The 16,207-nt window shown below is 71.0% G+C and overlaps 1 protein-coding gene across 1 annotated transcript in view; it reads left to right on the top strand.

The window, feature by feature from the left end:
* Positions 1–736: 736 nt before the first annotated feature.
* Positions 737–16,207, top strand: part of LTBP3 (latent transforming growth factor beta binding protein 3) — a 39,899-nt gene continuing 24,428 nt past the window's right edge. The window contains exons 1-12 of the mRNA XM_072920207.1: positions 737–1,406; positions 2,570–2,944; positions 4,257–4,474; positions 6,382–6,487; positions 7,199–7,285; positions 9,444–9,566; positions 10,612–10,770; positions 11,684–11,925; positions 12,327–12,425; positions 13,235–13,313; positions 14,366–14,461; positions 15,015–15,140. Coding sequence (XP_072776308.1) covers positions 1,169–1,406; positions 2,570–2,944; positions 4,257–4,474; positions 6,382–6,487; positions 7,199–7,285; positions 9,444–9,566; positions 10,612–10,770; positions 11,684–11,925; positions 12,327–12,425; positions 13,235–13,313; positions 14,366–14,461; positions 15,015–15,140 — 1,948 coding nt within the window. The 5' untranslated portion in view covers positions 737–1,168. The remainder of the gene's footprint in view (positions 1,407–2,569; positions 2,945–4,256; positions 4,475–6,381; positions 6,488–7,198; positions 7,286–9,443; positions 9,567–10,611; positions 10,771–11,683; positions 11,926–12,326; positions 12,426–13,234; positions 13,314–14,365; positions 14,462–15,014; positions 15,141–16,207) is intronic.

The raw sequence follows: 16,207 nt of genomic DNA, 5'->3' as shown, positions 1-16,207 counted from the left end.
CCCACCCCCCTTGGAGGGGGTCCCAGCGCTTTGGGGGGGTCCCATTCACCCCCACAGCCCATCCTGGGGGTCCCAGCGCTTTGGGGGGTCCCATTCACCCCACAGCCCATCCTGGGGGTCCCATTCACCCCCCCAGCCCATCCTGGGGGTCCCATTCACCCCCACAGCCCATCCTGGGGGTCCCAGGGGGTGGGGGGGTCCCATTCACCCCCACAGCCCATCCTGGGGGTCCCAGCGCTTTGGGGGGGTCCCATTCACCCCACAGCCCATCCTGGGGGTCCCAGCGCTTTGGGGGGGTCCTTTCCCCCCTGGGGGGGTCCCGGCGTTTTTGGGGGTCCCGTCTCCCCGCCCACCCTGTGCGGGGTTTTTGGCGTTTGGGGGGGGGGATTCCGGGGTTTGGGGGGGCTCCATCTCCCCACGGTGGGGGCCCAGGAGTTTGGGGGATCCCCGTGTCCATGTTGGGGGGCGGGGGGGGGTCTCAGGGGTTCCAGAGGGCCGCAGCCCCCCAAAGCTGCTCTCAGGAGTTTGGGGGAGCCCCAGCACCCCGTACCCCACCCCGGGGGTCTCCAGGGACAAATCCCGGGAGTTTTGGGGGTCCCGCCCCCCCCGTCCCGCCGCGGCCGCCGCTGGAACCGGCGCGGCCATCCGGGCTCCTCCCCTCCCCCACCGCCGCCCCCCCTCCCCAATTCCTGGAGCGGCCCCAGGGCCCGTCCCCCGCCCCCTCCCCGCCGGGCCCCCCCCCCGCTCCCCGTTCCAGCGCCATCCCGGGCGGCCGCGGCAGCGGCGAGTCCGGCGGGATCCCCCCGCCCCAACTCCCGGGACACCCCCCGAGGGGCGCCCGCGCCCGCCGAGGGGTCCCCGAACTCCCGGGACACCCCCGGGGGGCACCCCAACACCCACCGGGGGGGCTCCGGCCTGCGGGACACCCTCCCGAGGGCACCCCCCGCCCGCCGAGCGGCCCCCGGAGCGCGGAGACCCCCGAGAGGAGACCCCGGCCCGGGCTGGGCGTCGCTCTTGGGGGGCAGCGGGGACCCCCCCCCCCACCCAGGGGAGACCCTTCCGCGGCTCCGGGAGCGCCCCCCGAGGGCTCCAAGAGTCCGGGACCCCCCCCCATCCCCGCCCACCCCGAGGGGTCCGCAGCGGGGGTCGCGGGGTGGCGGGGGTCGCGATGTGGCGCTGGGGGGGGCTCTGGGCGGCGCTGGCGGCGCTGGCGGCGCTCGGGGGGCGCGGGGGGGGCGCGGCCGTGGCCCGGGAGCGCTTCAAGGTGGTCTTCGCCCCCCTGATCTGCCGGAGGACGTGTCTGAAGGGGCTGTGCCGCGACTCCTGCCAGCCCGGCTCCAACATGACCCTGATCGGAGAGAACGGCCACGCGGCCGACACGCTGACGGGCTCCGGCTTCCGCGTGGGTGAGTGACACGGGTGGGGACATGGGGACAGCCCTGGGGACAGGGACACGCTGACGGGCTCCGGCTTCCGCGTGGGTGAGTGACACGGGTGGGGACATGGGGACAGCCGTGGGGACAGCCATGGGGACAGGGACACGCTGACGGGCTCCGGCTTCCGCGTGGGTGAGTGACACGGGGGACACGGGTGGGGACATGGGGACAGCCGTGGGGACAGGGACACGCTGACCGGATCCGGCTTCCGCGTGGGTGAGTGACACGGGTGGGGACATGGGGACAGCCCTGGGGACAGCCATGGGGACAGGGACACGCTGACGGGCTCCGGCTTCCGCGTGGGTGAGTGACACGGGGGACAGCCGTGGGGACATGGGGACAGCCGTGGGGACAGGGACACGCTGACGGGCTCCGGCTTCCGCGTGGGTGAGTGACACGGGTGGGGACAGCCGTGGGGACATGGGGACAGCCGTGGGGACAGGGACACACTGACCGGCTCCGGCTTCCGCGTGGGTGAGTGACACGGGGGACAGGGATGGGGACACGGGGACACGGACACGGGGACAGCCGTGGGGACACGGGGACAGGGATGGGGACACGGGGACAGGGATGGGGACACCGGGACAGGGACACGGGGACACGGGGACAGGGATGGCTCCGGTGTGGGGACAGCGCTGGGACAGCACCGGGACGGTGATGGGGATGGGACAGGGATGGGGACAGGGATGGGGACAGGCGGGACGGGGCTGGGATGGCACCGGGAGCGGGATGGGACAGAGGGGACACCGGGATCTGGGGGGGCTTGGGGGTTCTCGGGGGATTTGGGGGCGCTCAGAGGATTTGGGGGCACTCCAGGGGTCTCAGGGGATTTGGGGGTGCTCCGGGGGTCTCAGGGGATTTGGGGTCACTCCGGGGGTCTCAGGGGATTTGGGGGCGCTCCGGGGGTCTCAGGGGATTTAGGGGCACTCTGGGGATCTCAGGAGATTTGGGGGCGCTCGGGGGGATTTGGGGGCGCTCGGGGGTCTCAGGGGATTTAGGGGCACTCCGGGGGTCTCAGGGATTTGGGGGCGCTCAGAGGATTTGGGGGCACTCGGGGGATTTGGGGGCACTCTGGGGGTCTCAGAGGATTTGGGGTCCCTCCGGGGGTCTCAGGGGTCTCTCCCCCCCCACAGTGGTGTGCCCCCTGCCCTGCATGAACGGCGGCCAGTGCAGCTCCCGCTCCCACTGCCTGTGCCCCCCCAACTTCACCGGCCGCTTCTGCCAAGTCCCGGCGGGCGGGGGGCGCGCAGGGGGACCCCCCCCGCCCCCGCCGCCCCCCGCGCCCCCCGACTCCCCCCCGGACCCCGCCGCCGCCTCCAAAGTCGCCGTTTACGCCGTCCAGGTCATCGCCGACGGGCCCGGGGGGGCGGCGGCGCCCCCGAGCCCCCCCCCCGGGGCTGCCCATGGTGGGGGGCACGGGGGTGGGCACGGGGGGGGGCACGGGGGGGGGCACGTCAGCCACGCCACCTTCGTCGTGCCCCTCGGGCCCGGGCACCACTCGGCGGAAGGTACCGGGGGTGGGGGGCTCGGGGGTTTGGGGGGGGTGTGGGGGGTTTGGGGGGGCTCGGGGGTTTGGGGGGGCTCGGGGGTTTGGGGGGGCTGAGGGGTTTTGGGGGGCTCGGGGATTGGGGGGCTCAGGGGTTTGGGGGGGGCTCGGGGGTTTGGGCGGCTCAGGGGTTTGGGGGGGCTCCGGGTTTGGGGGGGCTCGGGGGTTTGAGGGGCGTGGGGGGCGTGGGGGGATCAGGGGTTTGGGGGGGCTGAGGAGTTTGGGGGGTTCAGGGGATTGGGGGGGCTCGGGGGGGCTGAGGGGTTTGGGGGGGGCTCAGGGGGTTTGGGGGGCTCCGGGGTTTGGGGGGACTGAGGGGTTTGGGGGGCTCAGGGGATTGGGGGGCTCGGGGGTTTGGGGGGACTGAGGGGTTTGGGGGGTTCAGGGGATTGGGGGGCTCGGGGGTTTGGGGGGCTCGGGGGTTTGGGGGATTCAGGGGTTTGGGGGGGCGTGGGGGATTGGGGGGCGTGGGGGATTGGGGGGGCTCGGGGGTTTGGGGGATTCAGGGGTTTGGGGGGGCTCGGGGGTTTGGGGGGGCTGAGGAGTTTGGGGGGTTCAGGGGATTGGGGGGCTCGGGGGTTTGGGGGGCTCGGGGGTTTGGGGGGGTTCAGGGGTTTGGGGGGTTCAGGGGTTTGGGGGGCTCGGGGGTTCAGGGGATTGGGGGGCTCGGGGGTGTGGGGGGGGGCTGAGGGGTTTGGGGGGGCTCGGGGGGTTTGGGGGGGGCGTGGGGGTTGGGGGGGCTCGGGGGTTTGGAGGGGCTGAGGGGTTTGGGGGGGGCTCGGGGGTTTGGGGGGGCTGAGGGGTTTGGGGGGGGCTCGGGGGTTTGGGGGGCTCGGGGGGTCCCAGCTGCCGGGTTTGGGGGTGCCGGGTTTGGGGGTGCCGGGTTTGGGGGTACCGGGTTTGGGGGTGCCGGGTTTGGGGGGTCCCAGGTGCCGGGTTTTTGGGGTGCCGGGTTTGGGGGTGCCGGGTTTGGGGGTTCGGGGGATCCGGGGGTGCTGGGTTTGGGGGGTGCCGGGTTTGGGGGTGCCGGGTCTGGGGGGTACCGGGTTTGGGTGCTCGGGGGGGTCTGGGGGTGCCGGGTTTGGGGGTGCCGGGTTTGGGGCTCGGGGGGTCCGGGGGTGCCGGTTTTGGGGGTACCGGGTTTTGGGGGGTGCCGGGTTTGGGGGTACCGGGTTTTGGGGGGTACCGGGTGTTGGGGGTGCCAGGTTTGGGGGGTTTCGGGTTTTGGGGTGCCGGGTTTGTCGCTCGGGGGTCCCAGCCGCCGCTGCCCCCAGCCCAGGTGCCCCCTCCCCTGGTGAACGTGCGGGTCCATCACCCCCCCGAGGCCTCGGTCCAGGTGCACCGGATCGAGCCGCGCCCCCCCGAGGGGGGTCCCCGGGGTGGGGGGGGGCTCCTGGCGCACCCCGCGGGCAGCAAACCCCCCGCGCCCCCCCGGCCCCACACCCACAAACCGCTCGGCCGCTGCTTCCAGGAGACCCTCCCCAAGCACTCGGTGAGGGGGGCGGGGGCACTTTGGGGGTGCGGGGGCTCCGTGGGTTCGGGGCTGCGAGTTTTGGGGGGTTTTAGGGGTCCGGGGGGGTTTTGGGGTCCCGGGGGGTGCGGGGCTGGGATTTGGGGTCTCAGGGGGTGGAATTTGGGGTCTTGGGGGATGCGGGGGTGAGATTTGAGATCCCTGGTGGTGTTTTGGGGTGGGTTCGGGGTCCCCGGGGGGGGGGGTTTGGGATGGAATTTGGGGTCCCGGGGGGGGGAGGCTGGAATTTGGGATCCCTGGGGGTGTTTTGGGGTGGGATTTGGGATCCCGGGGGGGGTTTGGGGCAGAATTCGGGGTCCCTGGGGGGTTTGGGGTGGGTTCAGGGTCCCGGGGGGGGGTTTTGGGGCAGAATTCGGGGTCCGGGGGATGTTTTGGGGCAGAATTCGGCGTCCCAGGGTGTTTTGGGGCAGAATTCGGGATCCCGGGTGGGTTTTGGGGCAGAATTCGGGGTCCCGGGGGGTGTTTTGGGATCCCGGGTGATGTTTTGGGGCAGAATTCGGGGTCCCAGCGGGGTTTGGGGCAGAATTCGGGGTCCCGGGTGGTTTTGTGGCAGAATTCCGGGTCCCGGGGGGTATTTTGGGGCAGAGTTCGGGGTCCCGGGGATCTTTTGGGGCAGAGTTCGGGGTCCGGGTGATATTTTGGGGCAGAATTCGGGGTCCCGGGGGGAGTTTGGGGAAGAATTCGGGGTCTGGGGGATGTTTTGGGGCAGAATTCGGCGTCCCAGGGTGTTTTGGGGCAGAATTCGGGGTCCCGGGTGATATTTTGGGGCAGAATTCGGGGTCCGGGTGATGTTTTGGGGCAGAATTCGGGGTCCCGGGGGGTTTGTGGCAGAATTCGGGGTCCCGGGGGCAGTTGGGGGCAGAATTCGGGGTCCCGGGGTGGTTTTGGGGCAGAATTCGGGGTCCGGGTGATGTTTTGGGGCACAGTTCGGGGTCCGGGGGGTTTTGGGGCAGAATTTGGGGTCCCGGGGGGAATTTGGGGCAGAATTTGGGGTCCCGGGTGATGTTTTGGGGCAGAATTCGGGGTCCCGGGGGGAATTTGGGGCAGAGTTCGGGGTCCGGGGGATGTTTTGGGGCAGAATTCGGGGTCCCGGGGGGAGTTTGGGGCAGAATTCGGGGTCCCGGGTGATGTTTTGGGGCAGAATTCGGGGTCCCGGGTGATGTTTTGGGGCAGAATTCGGGGTCCGGGGGGAGTTTGGGGCAGAATTCGGGGTCCGGGGGATGTTTTGGGGCAGAATTCGGGGTCCCGGGTGATATTTTGGGGCAGAGTTCGGGGTCCCGGGGTGGTTTTGGGGCAGAATTCGGGGTCCGGGGTGATGTTTTGGGGCAGAGTTCGGGGTCCGGGGGATGTTTTGGGGCAGAGTTCGGGGTCCGAGGGGGTTTTGGGTCACAATTCGGGGTCCGGGGGATGTTTTGGGGCAGAATTCGGGGTCCGGGGGATGTTTTGGGGCAGAATTCAGGGTCCCGGGGATGTTTTGGGGCAGAATTCGGGGTCCCGGGGATGTTTTGGGGCAGAATTCGGGGTCCGGGGGAAGTTTTGGGGCAGAATTCGGGGTCCGGGTGATGTTTTGGGGCAGAGTTCGGGGTCCCGGGTGATGTTTTGGGGCACAATTCGGGGTCCCGGGGGGTTTTTGGGGCAGAGTTCGGGGTCCCGGGGATGTTTTGAGGCAGAGTTCGGGGTCCGGGGGATGTTTTGGGGCAGAATTCGGGGTCCGGGGGATGTTTTGGGTCACAATTCGGGGTCCCGGGGTATTTTGGGGCAGAATTCAGGGTCCCGGGGTATTTTGGGGCAGAGTTCGGGGTCCGGGGGGGTTATGGGTCACAATTCGGGGTCCCGGGTGTTTCGGGGTGCTGACCCCGGACCCCCAGTGCGGCAGTAACCCCCTGCCCGGGCTGACCAAGCTCGAGGATTGCTGCGGCAGCATCGGCAGCGCCTGGGGCCAGAGCAAGTGCCACAAGTGTCCCCACCTGCAGGGTGAGGGGACCCCCGAGCCCCCCGGAACCCCCCCGGAACCCCCCCGGGTCTGGGGGACCCCCCACCCCACACAAACCCCGCTGGCCGAGACCCCCTACCCAGAGGACCCTTCCTCACCTGGTCCCGAGGGGGGACCCCGACCCCCAGGAACCCCCCAGGACCCCCCAGAACCCCCCAGGATCCCTCAGGACCCCCCTGGAACCCCCCCAAAATCCCCCCGGATCCACCAGGACCCCCCAGAATCCCCCTGGAGCCCCCCCCAGAACCACCAAAACCCCCCCAGGAATCCCCAGAACTGCTGAGAACCCCCAAAGAACCCCCCAAGGCTCCCCAGAACCCCCCAGGACCCCTCAGAACCCCTCCAGGAACCCCCCAGGAACCCCCCAGGACCCCCCAGAACCCCCCAGAACCACCAAAGACACCCCAGGAATCCCCAGAATCCCCCTGGAACCCCCCCAGGACACTCCAGAACCCCCCCAAACCCCCCAAGACTCCCCAGACCCCCCCCAGAACCCCCCAGAACCCCCCCAGGACCCCTCAGAACCCCCCAGAACCCCCCCAGGACCCCCCAGAACCCCCCAGGAACCCCCCAAGACCCCCCCCAGGCTAAACCCAGCACCCCCCAGATGCTCCCCTCACCTCGGGGACCCCCTGACCTTTTCCCCCTCCCCCCCGTTCTGGGGGTGCCGGGGGGGTCCGGGGCCGTTGCAGGGTCGGGGTCCCCGAAGGCGGCGCGGGGGGAGCGCGGGGGGGACTGTCCCCAGGGCTACAAACGGCTCAACAGCTCCCACTGCCAGGGTAGGGGGCACGGGGGGCACGGGGGTGTGGGGGGCACGGGGGGCACGGGGGACATGGGGGGCACGGGGGGCACGGGGGGCACGGGGGGCACGGGGGGCACGGGGGGTGTGGGGGGCACGGGGGGCACGGGGGGCACGGGGGGCACGGGGGGTGTGGGGGGCACGGGGGGCACGGGGGGCACGGGGGCATGGGGGGTGTGGGGGGCACGGGGGGCACGGGGGGCACGGGGGGCATGGGGGGCACGGGGGTGTGGGGGGTGTGGGGGGCACGGGGGGTGTGGGGGGCACGGGGGGCACGGGGGGCACGGGGGGTGTGGGGGGCACGGGGGGCACGGGGGGCACGGGGGGCATGGGGGGCACGGGGGTGTGGGGGGTGTGGGGGGCACGGGGGGTGTGGGGGGCACGGGGGGCACGGGGGGCACGGGGGGCATGGGGGGCACGGGGGGTGTGGGGGGCACGGGGGGTATGGGGGGCACGGGGGGTGTGGGGCTGTGGGGGGCACGGGGGGCACGGGGGGCACGGGGGTTATTGGGGGTGTGGGGGGTGTGGGGGGCACGGGGGGCACGGGGGGCACGGGGGGTGTGGGGGGTATTGGGGGTGTGGGGGGTGTGGGGGGTATGGGGGGCACGGGGGGTGTGGGGGCACGGGGGGCACGGGGGGCACGGGCAGTGTGGGGGGTATTGGGGGTATGGGGGGTGTGGGGGGCACTCATGGGGAAGTGTGGGGGGGTTGGGGGGCACACGTGTGAGTGTGCAAGAAGTGTGTGGGGGGGGTCAGGTGTGTTTTACCTGTGTCACACCTGTGTCACACCTGTGCCACACCTGTACACCTGTGCCACCTCTGTATCACACCCATGCCACACCTGTGCCAGGTGTGTTGTCCCTGTACACCCGGCCCAGCTGTGCCACACCTGGCTCAGGTGTGCCATACCCAGCCCAGGTGTGCCATACCCAGCTCAGCTGTGCCACACCTGGCTCAGGTGTGCCATACCCAGCCCAGGTGTGCCATACCCAGCTCAGCTGTGCCACACCTGGCTCAGGTGTGCCATACCCAGCTCAGGTGTGCCATACGTGGCTCAGGTGTGCCATACCCAGCTCAGCTGTGCCACACCTGGCTCAGGTGTGCCATACCCAGCTCAGGTGTGCCATACGTGGCTCAGGTGTGCCACACCCAGCCCAGGTGTGCCATGCCCAGCCCAGGTGTGCCATACCCAGCCCAGGTGTGCCATGCCCAGCTCAGGTGTGCCATACCCAGCCCAGGTGTGCCATACCCAGCCCAGGTGTGCCATGCCTGGCCCAGCTGTGCCACACCTGGCTCAGGTGTGCCATACCCACCTCAGGTGTGCCATACTCACCTCAGGTGTGCCATACCCAGCTCAGGTGTGCCACACCCAGCCCAGGTGTGCCATGCCCAGCTCAGGTGTGCCATGCCCGGCCCAGCTGTGCCACACCTGGCTCAGGTGTGCCATACCCAGCCCAGGTGTGCCATACCCGGCTCAGGTGTGCCACACCCAGCCCAGGTGTGCCATACCCAGCCCATCTGTGCCACACCTGGCTCAGGTGTGCCATACCCGGCCCAGGTGTGCCACACCCACCTCAGGTGTGCCATACGTGGCTCAGGTGTGGCATACCCAGCCCAGGTGTGCCATGCCCAGCTCAGGTGTGCCATACCCGGCCCAGCTGTGCCACACCTGGCTCAGGTGTGCCATACCCAGCCCAGGTGTGCCATACCCAGCCCAGCTGTGCCACACCTGGCTCAGGTGTGCCATGCCCGGCCCAGGTGTGCCACACCTGGCTCAGGTGTGCCATACCCGGCCCAGCTGTGCCACACCTGGCTCAGGTGTGCCATACCCAGCCCAGGTGTGCCATACCCAGCCCAGCTGTGCCATACGTGGCTCAGGTGTGCCATGCCCGGCCCAGCTCTGCCACACCTGGCTCAGGTGTGCCATACCCAGCCCAGGTGTGCCATACCCAGCCCAGCTGTGCCACACCTGGCTCAGGTGTGCCATGCCCGGCCCAGGTGTGCCACACCTGGCTCAGGTGTGCCATACCCGGCCCAGCTGTGCCACACCTGGCTCAGGTGTGCCATGGCCAGCCCAGGTGTGCCATGCCCGGCCCAGCCGTGCCACACCTGGCTCAGGTGTGCCCTCCCTGCCGCAGACATTAACGAGTGTGCCCTGCCCGGTGTGTGCCAGCCCGGCGAGTGCCGCAACACCCAGGGCAGCTTCCGCTGCTCCTGCCCCGCCGGGCACGTCCTGGGACCCTCCCGGAGCCAGTGCCTGCGTAGGGCCCGGGGGGCACGGGGGGCACGGGGGGCACGGGGGGTATGGGGGGCATGGGGGGCACGGGGGGTATGGGGGGTTCTGGGGGGCATGGGGGGTATGGGGGCCACGGGGGGCACGGGGGGCACGGGGGGCACGGGGTGTTCTGGGGATTTGGGGGGCACGGGGGGCACGGGGGGCATGGGGGGCACGGGGGGCATGGGGGGTATGGGGGGTATGGGGGTTTGGGGGGCACGGGGGGCACGGGGGGCATGGGGGGTTCTGGGGGGCACGGGGGGCCCTGGGGTTTCTGTGCGTTCTGGGGGTCCCGGGGGCTTCTGGGGTTTTGGGGGTCCTCGGGGTCCATGGGGATTTGGGGGGTCCATGGGGATTTGGGGGATTTTGGGGGTCCCTGGGGTTTTGGGGGGTCCTGGGACCCTCCCAGAGCCAGCGCCTGCATATGGGGATGGCTGAATTGGGGGGGGTCCTGGGGTTTGGAGTGTTTGGGGAGGGGTCTCTGGGTTTTGGGGGGGGGGGGTTCTGGGGTTTGGGGGTGTCTGGGGAGGGGTCTCTGGGTTTGGGGTGTTTGGGGAGGGGTCCCTGGGGTCGGGTGGTTTGGGGGTATTCTCTGGAGTTTTGGGGTGTCTGGGGGGTTCTCTGGGGTTTGGGGATTTTGGGGAGGGGTCTCTGAGGGTCCTGCCCCCCCTCCCCATGAGAGCAGAATCTGGGGGTGTCTGTGGGGTTTTGGGGCTCTGTGGGATTTTGGTGGGGTCTGGTGGTTTTGGGGTTTTTTTGGGGGTTTTTTGGGGGTTTTTTTTGGAGTATTTTTGGGGAATTTGGGGAGGGGTCTCTGAGGGTCCTGAGCCCCCCTCCCCATGAGTGGAGAATCTGGGGGTGTCTGTGGGGTTTTGGGGCTCTGTGGGATTTTGGTGGGGTCCGGTGGTTTTGGGGTTTTTTTGGGGGTTTTTTTGGGGTTTTTTTGGGGGGTTTTTTTTGGGGATTTTGGGGAGGGGTCTCTGAGGTTTGGGGATTTTGGGGAGGGGTCTCTGAGGGTCCTGCCCCCCCAGCGGAGCCGGGCGAGGAGCGGGGTCTGTGTTTCCGGCTGGTGTCGGGCTCGCAGCAGTGCCAACACCCGCTGCCCACCCGCCTGACCCGCCGCACCTGCTGCTGCAGCGTGGGCAAAGCCTGGGGGGGGCGCTGCCAGCGCTGCCCCCCGGATGGCACCGGTATGGGGGGTTCTGGGGGGGGCTGGGGGGGCTTTGGGGGGGGTTTGGGGGGGTCTGGGGCCAGCGCTGCCCCCCCGACGGCACCGGTACGGGGGGGTGGGGGGGTTTGGGGGGGTCTGGGGGGGTCTGGGGGGGGTTTGGGGGGGCTGGGGCCAGCGTTGCCCCCCGGACAGCACCGGTATGGGGGGTTTGGGGGGGCTGGGGGGTTCTGGGGGGGGTTTGGGGGGCTTTGGGGGGGCTGGAGCCAGCGCTGCCCCCCGGACGGCACCGGTATGGGGGGGTTTGGGGCTCTGGGGGGGGTTTGGGGGGTCTGTGGGGGGTTTGGGGGGTCTGGGGGGACTTTGGGGGGGCTGGGGCCAGCGCTGCCCCCCGAATGGAGCCAGTACGGGGAGTTTGGGGGGGGCTCTGGGGGGGCTTTGGGGGGTCTGGGGGTGGCTGGTTTGTGGGTCTGGGGGGTTTGGAAGTCTGGGGGGGTTTGGGGGGATTTGTGGGTCTGGGGGGGTTTGGGGGTCTGGGGGATTTGGGGGGTTTGGGGGTCGCCGCCGCCTTGACAGCAGTGCCTTTTGGGGTGGGGGGCTCAATGGCAATTTTGGGACCCCCTTCTCACCTCCCCGTGCCCCCCCAAATCCCCCTGGTGGGAAAAGGGGTCTCTGACCCCCCAACACCCCCCAACACCCCCCAACGCCCCCAGCCCGAGCCGTGGCCGCGGTGGGGCGGGGGGGTCCAGGGGTGTCCCCGCGGGTCCGGGGGCGCCCCCACAGTTTTGGGGTGCCCCCCGCAGTTCGGGGGTACCCTCGCGGGTTCGGGGCTGTCCCCGCAGTTTGGGGGTGCCCCTGGGAATTCGGGGGTGCCCCCGCAGTTTCGGGGTGCCCCCACAGTTTCGGGGTGCCCCTGACCCCCCCCCGCCCCCCAGCCGCCTTCAAGGCCATCTGCCCCGCGGGGAAGGGGTACCATGTGCTGACCTCGCACCAGACCCTGACCATCCAGGCCGAGAGCGACTTCACCCTCCTGCTGCACCCCGACGGGACCCCCGAGCGGCCCCCCCGGCCCCCCCCGCCCGCCCCCAGCCCCGCGCCGCCCGACGCCCCCCCCCCCGCCAGGTCCGGTACCCCCCCCCCCAAAAAAACACCCCGCGACCCTCCCCGGGCCCCCAATGTCCCCCCCCCCCCACACCCAGAACCGCACCGAGTGCTTGTCACCTCTTGCCATGGCCCTGGGACCCCCCCATGTCCCCTGTGACCCCCCCCATGTGCCTGGGACCCCCCCCATATCCCCTGTGACCCCCCCCATGGCCCTGGGACCCCCCCCCATGTCCCCTGTGACCCCCCCATATCCCCTGTGACCCCCCCCATGTCCCCTGTGACCCCCCCCATGGCCCTGTGACCCCCATCATGTCCCCTGTGACCCCCCCATGGCCCTGGGACCCCCCCATATCCCCTGTGTCCCCCCCATGGCCCTGGGACCCCCCCCACCCATGTCCCCTGTAACCCCCCCCATGGCCCTGTGACCCCCCCATATCCCTGTGACCCCCCCCCATGTCCCCAGACCCCCCCTGACCCCCCTGTTTTCTGTGTCCCCCCCCCGCCCCACGGTGGGGGGCTCAGTTTGGGGTCTCAGCGCCCCCTCCCCCCACAGCTGTGACCCCCCCGGCCATGGTGAGTGGGGGGGGGACATTTTGGGGGGGGGGGACATGGGAGGGACAAGAACGATGGGGGGGGCTGGGGGGGGTCCCAGGGGTCTGGGGGGGCTGGGGGGGGTTCCAGGGGTCTGGGGTGGGTCTGGGGGGGGTCTCAGGGGTCTGGGGGGTGTCACGGGGGTCTGGGGGGGGTCTCAGGGGTCTGGGGGGTGTCACGGGGGTCTGGGGGGGGTCTCAGGGGTCTGGGGGGTGTCACGGGGGTCTGGGGGGGGTCTCAGGGGTCTGGGGGGGGGGGGTCCCATGGGTCTGGGGGGGGGGTCCCAGGGGTCTGGGGTGTTACCCGGGTCTGGGGGGGCTGGGGGGGGGTCCCAGGGGGCTGGGGGGGCTGCGGGTTGTCACGGGGGTCTGGGGGGGGGTCTCAGGGATCTGGGGGGCGTCTCAGGGGGCTGGGGGGGCTGGGGGGGTCTCAGGGGTCTGGGGGGTCACGGGGGTCTGGGGGAGATCTCAGGGGTCTGGGGGCTGTCACGGGGGTCTGGGGGGGTTCCAGGGATCTGGGGGGGGTCCCAGGGGGCTGGAGGGGCTGGGGGGGTCCAAGGGGTCTCAGGGGTCTGGGGGGTGTCACGGGGGTCTGGGGGGGCTGGGGGGGAGTCTCAGGGGGCTGGGGGGGGGTCCCAGGGGTCTGCGGGGTCTAGGGGGTGTCACGCGGGTCGGGGGGCGTTCCAGGGGTCTGGGGGGGTCTCAGGGGTCTGGGGGGGGTCTCAGGGATCTGGGGTGTCTGGGGGGACAGAGGGGACAGAGGGGACAGAGGGGACATGTGTCCCCCCCCAGCTGCCGGTGTTCTGGGGCCCCTCGGAGGAGCAGGGCCTGGAGCAGCCCCCCGGGAGCAGCGACACCCCCCGGTACCCCGGTAAGGGCGGGGGGGGGACACGGGGGGACACGGGGGGACACGGGGGGACAGCAGGGACACGGGGGGACACACGCGGGGACACGGGGGGGACACGGGGTAGGGTGGGGGATGGCGGTGGGGACACTGCGGGGACAGGGACATATCAGGGACACTTTGGGGACAGTTCGGGGGGAGTTTGGGACATTTTGGGGACAGTTTGGGGACAAGGAGAGCAAAGATGGGGACGAGGCCGGACTGGGCGTGGGGGCAGGGGGTGTCCCCGTGGGTCACTCCGTGTTCCTGTGTCCCACCCCGTGTCCCCTCGTGTCCCCTCGTGTCCCCTCGTGTCCCCCCTGTGTCCCCCCATGTTCCCCCCCGTGTCCCACGCGTGTCCCCCCCGTGTCCCCCCGTGTCCCCGTGGGTCACTCCGTGTTCCTGTGTTCCACCCGTGTCCCCCCATGTCCCACCCGTGTCTCCCCGTGTCCCACCCCTGTCCCACGCGTGTCCCCGTGTCCCCCCATGTCCCACCCCTTCCCACGCGTGTCCCCCCGTGTCCCACCCCTGTCCCACCCGTGTCCCCCCGTGTCCCACCCGTGTCCCCCCGTGTCCCCCGCGTTTCCCCCCGTGTGTCCCCCCGTGTCCCACTCCATGTCCCCCCCCGTGTCCCCCCCGTGTCCCACCCCTGTCCCACCCGTGTCCCCCCATGTCCCACCCGTGTCCCACCCGTGTCTCCGTGTCCCACCCCTGTCCCACGCGTGTCCCCCCCGTGTCCCACCCGTGTCCCCCCGTGTCCCACGCGTGTGTCCCCATGTTCCCATTCGTGTCCCCCCCGTGTCCCCCCGTGTCCCACCCCTGTCCCACGCGTGTCCCCCCGTGTCCCCCCGTGTCCCCCCCGTGTCCCCCCCGTGTCCCCCCGTGTCCCCCCCGTGTCCCCCCGTGTCCCACCCCTGTCCCACCTGTGTCCCCGCGTGTCCCCCTATGTCCCACGCGTGTCCCCCCGTGTCCCACCCCTGTCCCACCCCTGTCCCCCCGTGTCCCCCCGTGTCCCACCCGTGTCCCACGCGTGTCCCCAGCGCTCCTGGCCCGCCCCACGCCGGCCCCGCTCTGGCGGCTGCCCCCGGAGCCGCTGACGCGCAGCGCGGCCGAGATGGCGCCCACGCAGGTCACGGGTGAGCGTGGGACCCCCAAAATCCCCCCCCCGGGACCCCCAAATCCCCCCCCGGGACCCCCAAATCCCCCCCGGGACCCCCAAAATCCCCCCCAGGACCCCCAAATCCCCGGGACCCCAAAATCCCCCGGGACAACCCTGGGACCCCCAACAGCCCCCAGGACCCCAAACGCCCCTGAGACCCCCAACGGCCCCGGGACCCCCAAAATCCCTTTGCGACCCCCCCAAATCCCTTAGGGACCCCCTCAAATCCCTTTGGGACCCCCCCAAATCCCTTTGGGAGCCCCCAAATCCCGCTGGGATCCCCAAACCCCACCGGAACCCCCCCAAATCCCGCTGGGACCCCCCCAAATCCCTTTAGGACCCCCCAAACCCCTTTGGGACCCCCCAAATCCCTTTGGGACCCCCCAAACCCCTTTGGGACCCCCCCAAATCCCTCTGGGACCCCCTCAAATCTCTTTGGGACCCCCCAAATCCCTTTGGGACCCCCCCAAATCCCTTTGGGACCCCCCAAGCCCCGCCGGGGTGACCTCAAACCCGCCCGGCACCCCCAGAGACGGACGAGTGCCGCCTGAACCGGAACATCTGCGGGCCCGGCGAGTGCGTGACGGGCCCGGGCGGGTTCAGCTGCCTCTGCTTCCCCGGGTACCGCTGGCACCCGCAGCGCCGCTACTGCACCGGTACCGGCACCGGGACACCGACACCGGGACCGGGATATGGGACACGGGACACCGGGACCGGGATATGGGAGAGAGGGGCTGGGGGACACCGGGACACCAGGACCGGCACCGGGACACCGGGATATGGGACACGGGGACACGGGGTTCTGCTTCCCCGGGTACCGCTGGCACCCGCAGCGCCGCTACTGCACCGGTACCGGCACCGGGACCGGGACACCGGGATATGGGACACGGGAGAGAGGGGCTGGGGGACACCGGGACAGCGGGACCGGCACCGGGACACCGGGACACCGGGATATGGGACAGGGGAGAGAGGGGCTGGGGGACACGGGGACACGGGACACGGGACACGGGGTTCAGCTGCCTCTGCTTCCCCGGGTACCGCTGGCACCCGCAGCGCCGCTACTGCACCGGTACCGGCACCGGCACCGGGACACCGGGACATGGGACACGGGACACGGGAGAGAGGGGCTGGGGGACACGGGACACGGGGACACGGGACACGGGACACGGGGACACGGGACACGGGGACACGGGACACGGGACACGGGACACGGGACACCGGGGCTGGGGGACATGGGGACAGCGGGACAGCGGGACAGCGGGGCTGGGACACTGGAACCGGGCTGGGACACGGGGACACGGGGACACCGGGACGTGGGGACACCGGCACCGGGACATGGGGACCCTGGGACACCGGAACCGGGGCTGGGACACCGCCACACCGCAACACGGGGACACCGGGACATGGGGACACTGGGGCTTGGGGACACCGGGACAGCGGGACATCAGGGACATGGGGACACGGGGACACCGGAACCGGACTGGGACACCGGGACACCGGGGACACAGAGGGGGGCGGGGGGGACATGGGGACACGGGTGGGGACACGGGGATCGGGCTGTGAGGTGACACAGGGAGCGTCACACACGCAGGGACACGTCCTGACATGGGTGCAAGCCGGGTGGGGTGGGGGTGGTGACACACCTGGTGACACATCTGTGACACATCTGGGACACACCTGTCCAGATGTGAATGAGTGTGGGGCTGGGGGGGGGGGTCACACA

Source organism: Taeniopygia guttata, chromosome 31, assembly GCF_048771995.1.
Source record: "Taeniopygia guttata chromosome 31, bTaeGut7.mat, whole genome shotgun sequence".
NCBI classification, from domain to species: domain Eukaryota; kingdom Metazoa; phylum Chordata; class Aves; order Passeriformes; family Estrildidae; genus Taeniopygia; species Taeniopygia guttata.
This window is presented reverse-complemented; position numbering and strand designations above follow the sequence as displayed.